Consider the following 7,650-nt stretch of genomic DNA (forward strand, 5'->3'; position numbering starts at 1 on the left):
AACGGTTATATGATACAATAGGATTGTGTAAACTGTGATAGGGAAATATGCAAGGTACTTTGAGAGGAAATAGGATGAAGTAGCAACCAATTGCCTGGGAGGTTTAGAGAAAACTTTATAAAAGACCTGATTTTTGAAGTGGATCTTTAAATATGAGTAGGTGTAGAGGGAAAACAGTAGTGCAGGTAGAAGCATGAGCGTAGTTATAAGGCATGTTTGGGCTGGAGTGGAGAGTTTTAAGGAGATGTGCCAGCAGGAAGGCTGTTAAAGTGGTTAAGGGGTGGTGGTCAGGCAATTTAAACAGACTAGGGAATGTAACTGTGTTTCTGCTTCAGCAAGGATCCCCCATGGTAAGGCAGGATTGATGAATGAAGAGGAAGAACCAGAGTTGGGGAAATTAGTTAGACATGATGATGGTCTAAATTACGCCTAAGGGAAAGAAGACATGAGGAAGAGATTTAAGAGAGGCAGAGCTAACAGAACTTAGGGATCAATTCGATATATGGGTGAGGAGGAAAAAAGTCAGAAAGACTCATTTCTATTAATGGAGATAGGAAAAGTAGGAGGAGGAGACTGGGCCTGGATGTTCACGAGAAGGTAAGTTCTGCTTTGACAACCGGTGTATCTGCAGAGTATCCCAAGGGCTGGCCCAAGGGTAATGAGCCTGAAGATGGAAGGAGATCAGGGTTAGAGACAGAGGTTTGAGAATAATTAGGTGAGAGATGAATTCAGGGAGTCAAATTGGTCACCTAGGAGCTCATGGAGTGACAAAAGGCTTGTGGGCGCGGAGGCTCCTTAACACTTAGGAGAAGGACCGAGGAAGTGTCCCTAAAGGAGACTAAGAAAGCAGGCAAGAGAATGAGGGAAAAGCGGTTGTGTGAAAGCCCCGAGAGTAAGTTTCAGGACTGTGCTCCCTCACGTCAGCTACTGAGAAAAGCTGAGGGAGGGCTGGACTGAAAACTGACCACTGGATTTGACACGTAGGAATTTTCTGGTGATCGGGGGAAGAGATGCTTCAGAAGAGGCAGAAGCAGACTGCAGAGGGTTGGGGGTCAGGCTGGGCAGAGGTCTGGTTGGTGTTTGCAGGAGCAGTTCATGAATATTCCAAACGCCGGCTGGGTTGGGAGGTGAGGAGCCGTGGAAATGATGGTGGTCCAAGAAGTTCGCAGCTGCCCGGGATTGGCTAATTTAGTCATGGAATTCATTTTAACAATTACATTCTGAAGTGAATAATATGCAGTTTTGTGTACTCTACTGTTTTATTTGTGAGGTGCTGCTATCAATCAAGTTTACTAGGTTTTCCTATTTAACTACTTTATATTTTCCCCAACATTTTACTAGGAAAAATTTCAACAATACAAAAAATGTTGGGAAGTATTATATGGCAAACATCCATCTAGATTTTACAATTGTTTTGATTTTTTGAAGTTCAATTTATCAATCTTTTTTCTTTTACGCCTAGTGCTTTTGGTATTCTACACTTGGTATTCTCTCTCAAATTATCTCATTTTATAGAAAGGGGTTATTATCCCATTTTATAGAAAGAAAATTGAGGCTCAAAGATTTGCCCAAGGGCATATAAAGGTCATTAAGTCTGACTTCAGAGTTTCTATTATACCATTTGTTTTCCTTAAAATAGTGACTTATTGATTTCCGATAGTTATTTTTTAATGTGTTATGTTGTTCTTCCTAATTCCATCAAAACATTAGGCACCACTTCAGGGCCCAGTATTAAATAATAATCTTTCCTCCCTAGTTTGTTGAGCATAGTGCAAAGACAGGAAAAAATTCCTATATGACAAGTTTTTATTTGTATCAAATTACAGAGTACCATAAGTAAGTATAAGATTATGATTTGAATATTGTAATATAACATAAAATTTGGCAAATTATTTAATTATCCAAAGTTTATTACATGTTTGAGTGCACACTGAAGAGATTATTTGGCATAACTTGGCAAGATGAATGTTCTGTTCCTTATTTGACTATTTATCATGTACATATGTGTTACATTTATGTACATGCGTGTATGTATATGTACATACACTCCTAAATTAAGTATATTTGTATAAAAAGCTAAAGATTGATGTGCTAGGATCAATTCCTTTAAAAAATCTATTATATTAAATTACATCTGCATTTAAAGCAGAAATGTAAAAATACTGATCAATTACTAAATACACATGACTTTAGAAAGTAATTTAAAATGAACTAAAAATTTCTATTGAAATGTTATATTCCTGTTTAATTGACATTTAAGTGACACTATCAAACTATGGAAACAGACATCATTTTTTAGGTTGTTGAGAGCATAAAGATTTTATGAGCATTCCTGTACCCACTAAATTAAGAATGAACATTATTACAGCAGGAAAACAAGACAGATAATTTCTTCTTTAACAATATGGAAATTCTCAGAAAGCAATCAGGACAGTGTCCTTGGGCTTGGGCTTTTTGCTCTTCCATCAGTGAAAGTCTGGCTTCTCAGGAAAGGTGCAGCCGGTCCGCCTAATTATGATGCTTGCTGCATAGTGGCCACCACGGATGCATTCAGTCAGAGGCTTGTCAGAGACCAGCTGTGACAGAAAACCTGGAGCACAGACAAAAAGGAAGAGCATGAGTGTTGTGTGGCAGCACCAGAAAGTCATACTGGGTCAGAACAAAATATGGATGAAGCATTTATCCCTTTCTTTAGCCTTGACAGTTAAGTGATAAGCCTCCAGAGTTAAAGAGGTCTTCTCCCAAACATCATGAGCTTCCCCTAGTATTTCTTCTAAAGAGCTCAAGTTGGGACATGACAACTTGCCATCAAGTCAGTCTGGTCTTCCTAAGCCTAACCTATCACGCTTTCCTTTTACTTTGAGATTAAAATGTTGTAAGAAATACTGACCAAATAATATTATCTTGGGTCTTTACAGCTGAGAAGTTACTAGTTATCCCTCTTACCCTCCCTCTGGATTCCTTCTGCATTGTTATTCCTAGTTTATTGCTATTTGGACAAAATTCTATCATCTGGATATCTCTCCACGTACAACTTTGAGAGGTGAAAAGTTACGAAGGGCCCTTTCATTTCCCAAAATAACAGTGAAATAATTTCTGCAGTCAAGCACCATGAATCAGCTTGACATTCAAATAAATTACAATAAAGTAGAAAATAGTGTTAGGGATTTCTGCTTCTAACCGAGATGGAATAAAAGGAATCACATTTACTGTTACTCCAGAAACAACTAAAAAGGACTCAAAATCACCCACTGTTGAGAACCACAGACATAGACAGTCACGCCATCTGCAAATAGTGAGTTTTACTTCTTTTTCCGTCTTGAAGACTTTTCTTTCTTTCTTTGCTTGATTGCACTGGCGAGAGTCTCCAGTATAGTGTGTAAGAGCAAACACTCTTGCTTTGTTCTTGATTCTAAGGGGAAAACCCTCCATCATTTACCATTAATAATGGTGCTAGTAGTCAGTTTTTCATAAGTACTCTTAGTCAGGTTGAGAACGTTCCCTTTTGTTCCTAGTTTGCTGAAAGTTTTTATTAGGAATGGATGTTAGATTTTCTCAAATGCTTCTTCTGCCTCTATTAGGATGATCTTATGGTTATCTTAGTTTATCTGGTAAATTACATTGACTGATTTTTGAATGTTAAACCAACTTTGCATTCCTAGGATAAACCCTACTTTATAATGATTTATCATCTTTTTGAATATATTGTTGTATTAAATTTGCTAAAATTTTCTTTAGAATGTTTGTATCCATATTCATGAGGAATACTGGTCTGTACTTTTCTGATTTGAGTATCAGAGTAATGCCAGCCTCAAAGAATAAGCTGGGAAGGATTCCCTTCTTTTCGGTTTTCTGAAGAGTTTGAATAGCATTGGTTGGTAGAATGCACCAATGACATTGTCTAGACCTGAGATTTTCCTTATGGGAAGTTTTTAAACTATGAAATCAATATATTTGATAGATACAGGGCTATTTCTTCCTGAGTGGGCTTTGGTAACCTGTGTCTTTTGAGGAATTTGTCCTATTCATCTGACTTGTCAAATCTAATGGTTTAAGTTGTTAATAATGTTCGCTAATTATCCTTAGAGTATGTGTAGACTCTCTGGCGATGCCACCTGTCTCAGTCCCAGTGCTGGTAATTTGTGTCGTCTTCGTTGTCGTTGTCATTGTCGTCTTTGTCGTCTTTGCCTCCTCTTCCACCTCCTTTTCTCTCTTCCTCCTCCTCCTCCTCTTTCTCTTTCTCTCTTTCTGTGTTCATCAGTCTGCCTAGAGATTTGTCGGTTTTGGTCCACTGCACTGCCAATCCCATCTTCTCAATTCAGTGAGACTGTGGGGTCTGCCTAGGCTGTCCCTCCCTGTGTTGTGGCCTCTAGGCTAAAGCAATTGTATGTTTTACCGCATTTATTTCCCTCTTTCACGAATCCTTTGTGGCTCATGTACCACACATCACATACAGAAAAAACTCAAAGTTGATCAAAGACTTAAATGTAAGAGCAATGACTATAAAACCCTTAGAAGAGAATATAGGTGTAAATCTTGGTGACTCTGGATTAGGCAATAGTGTCTTAGATATAACAGTCAAAAGTGGAAGCAACCCAAATGTCCATCAGCTGATGAATGGACAAACATAATGTGGTATGTATCCATACAATGGAATATTATTTGGTAATGAAAAGAAACGAGTCTATGGCTGTCCCACCCTGAACACGCTCAATCTCGTCTGATCTCAGAAGCTAAGTAGGGTGGGGTCTGGTTAGTACTTGGATGGAAGCCATCTGCGGATACCAGGTGCTGTAGGTTTGAAAAAAAAAATGAAGTACTGATACATGTTACAAGATAGATGAACCTTGAAAGGAACATGCTAAGTGAAAGAAGCCAATCACAAAAGAGCAAATATTATATGATTCCATTTTTATAAATGTCCAGAATCGGCAAAATATAGAGACAGAAAATAGAGGAGTAGTCACTAGAGCATGGGGAAAGAGATGAATTGGGAGGTATAAGGTTTCCTATTGGGGTCATGAAAGTGTTATTTAGATAATGGTGATGGTTGCACAATTTTGTGAATATATTGAAAAACTATTGAAGGGTAAATTTTATGGTAATTTATATCTCATAAAAATATGTTAAAAAAAGACAAGAAAGCATATGAGACTTTAAAATCTACCTAGATGTGAAAATAAGACCCTTTACCTTGTACTGGCCAGGGGAAAAAAAAATTCAAACACCTTTTCTAAGGCTTGAATTCAGTTTTATAAATGTTTTTTTCTTCAACAACAGTGATCATAATGATAAAAGTAGCAGCTACTTACTAAGCACTTATTAGGCTAGTTAGCTCAATTGATTAGAGCATGGTGTTGTAACATCAAGGTCAGGGATTTGGATCTTCCTCCCCCCTCAAAAAAAAAAAAAGAAAGAAAAAAAAAGAAAAAAGAAATAAAAGAAACCAAAATAAAAGGAGAGGTATAAAGTATTCATAGGTCAGAAGATTAAATATTGTTATCAGTTCTGAAGAAATTTTTCTACTGATTCAATGCAATACCAACCAAAACCCTAGCAGGCTTTTTTTTAAAGAAACTGACTAGCTGCTTCTAAAATTCACATGGAAATGCAAAGGACCTAGATTAGCCAAAACACAACTTTGAAAAGGAAGAACAAAGCCAGAGGACTTACGCTGCCTGTCTTTAAGACTTATTATACAACTACACTAATCAAGATACTGTGGTATTGGCATAAAGATAGACAGAGCAATGGAATTGAGTAGAGTACAGAAATAATACTCCTCTATGGCCAATCAAGTTTTGACAAAGGTGCCAAAGCATTCAATGGAGAAAGGATAATCATTTTAACAAATTATATGGTAACAATTGGATGCCATATGTGGAAAAAACCCACTTCAACCATTACCTTATGCCATCTACAAAAATTCACTTGAAATGAATCACAGACCTAAATGTAAGAGATAAAACTACAACTGTGAGAAGAAAGCATACGAGAAAATTTTAGTGATTTCAGTTTGTACTTAGTAAGATGTAAGAAGTACAAACTTTTAGAGAAGAAAAAATAATTTGGGCTTTGCCAAAAGTGTTGAACATTTTAGCAAAGATAAACAGATGCCAAATAAGCACAAGAAAAGATGTATAAAAATCACAATTAGGTACTGCTGCACACCCATTTGAATGGCTAAAATTAAAAAGACTGACCATACCAAGTGTTAGCAAGGGTGTGGATCAACTGGAACTCTCATACACTGATTGTGGGAATGTAAAGTGATACGATCACTTCTGAAAACCATTTGTCAGTATTCTGAAAAGCTAAACATATACCTACCATATAACCCAGTCTACTTCTAGGTGTTTACTCAAGGTAAACGAAAGAGTACACCCACACAAAGATTTGTAAACGAATGTTCACAGCAGCTTTATCTGTAATAGCCCCAAACTGGAAACGATCCAAATAGAGATGAGAAGGGCCAAGAAGGCAGGATTATAAAAGGGCTGGGCACCGTGGATACATCCATGGTGATGGTTCCATGGCCGTGTACATATGTCAAAACTTATTAAACTGTATACTTCAAATATGTGTAGTTTATTGTATGGTCAGTTATACCACAATAAAATTATAAAAAAAGAAAAAAAGTGTAGTTACAAATAAGATAGGTGAAGAAGAGAAGAACCTGGGCTGTTTTCCCCTGAGAGGAAGCCTGAGCTGCTGCAGCAGCACTCAGACACTCAGAGGAACAGAGGAGGAGAGACTGTTCTGCAGCCCCCAGGTCTTCCCCTGGGCCCTGGGCAGCGAAGAGAAGAACCTGGGCTGTTTTCCCCTGAGAGGAAGCCTGAGCTGCTGCAGCAGCACTCAAACACTCAGAGGAACAGAGGAGAAGAGACTGTTCTGCAGCCCCCGGGTCTTCCCCTGGGCCCTGGGCAGACTGGGGGAGGAAGGGTGAAGGTTAATTGAGAAGCTGTGGTATAAAGACCGCACAGAGCATTCCAGGAGATTTATGTCCTTCATCTTCCACCATTCTGGCCACACACACTTTTCCAGTCAGATTTGGGGAATGCTCTGTGTTAGTTAAATAAGTATACCCAACTAAAGAATAACATTAATTTGGTTAATAGAATGATGTATTTTGAAGACATTTGCTTGGACTGTGAAATCACTCCCTCAAGAGGTTTAGTAAGAGTATTTTGTCACTGAGTTTTCAGGGAACAGTCAAAGGTCAATATTCACTTTCTGGCAAACTGTGAGACTAAAATGCTCAGCCCACACAGTGCATGGAGCAGATGCAAATGCGGAATCAGGTCAGCTTACAATGGAAGCACGTCTATGAGAAGCCTCGTAAGCAACATCTGTTTTCCTCATTCCTCCTGGTATTGTCCTTGTGAGGGACAGAAGAGCTTATGTTTATGAAAAATTTCTGTGAGGCATAAGCAGCAGCATCCTGTGTTCTAGGAGAAGAGCTGGCTGATGCATGAGGTGCTCTGACGTCTGCTGCTTCCACAAGTGGGAAACCTGCACGCTGAAAAGAGTCAGACCTCTGCTCCAGGTGAATAGCAGGTTTCAGTAATCTATTTTTAAAAACCAACTATGGGGGCCGGCCCGGTGGCGCACTGCTACAGTGCGCCACTTGGGAGTGCGGTGGCGCTCCCG

General features: G+C 38.6%; 1 protein-coding gene across 1 annotated transcript in view; it reads right to left on the reverse strand.

Moving 5' to 3' along the window:
• Positions 1–1,788: 1,788 nt before the first annotated feature.
• The window catches only part of ADK (adenosine kinase), a gene marked incomplete at its 5' end in the record, with an annotated part of 183,637 nt that continues 177,775 nt past the window's right edge, over positions 1,789–7,650 (reverse strand). The window contains one exon of the mRNA XM_008581646.1: positions 1,789–2,590. Within this exon, the coding sequence (XP_008579868.1) occupies positions 2,466–2,590 (125 nt within the window). The remainder of the gene's footprint in view (positions 2,591–7,650) is intronic.

The sequence above is a fragment of the Galeopterus variegatus genome, unplaced genomic scaffold (genome assembly GCF_000696425.1).
Source record: "Galeopterus variegatus unplaced genomic scaffold, G_variegatus-3.0.2 Scaffold2424, whole genome shotgun sequence".
In the NCBI taxonomy this organism is placed as follows: Eukaryota; Metazoa; Chordata; class Mammalia; order Dermoptera; family Cynocephalidae; genus Galeopterus; species Galeopterus variegatus.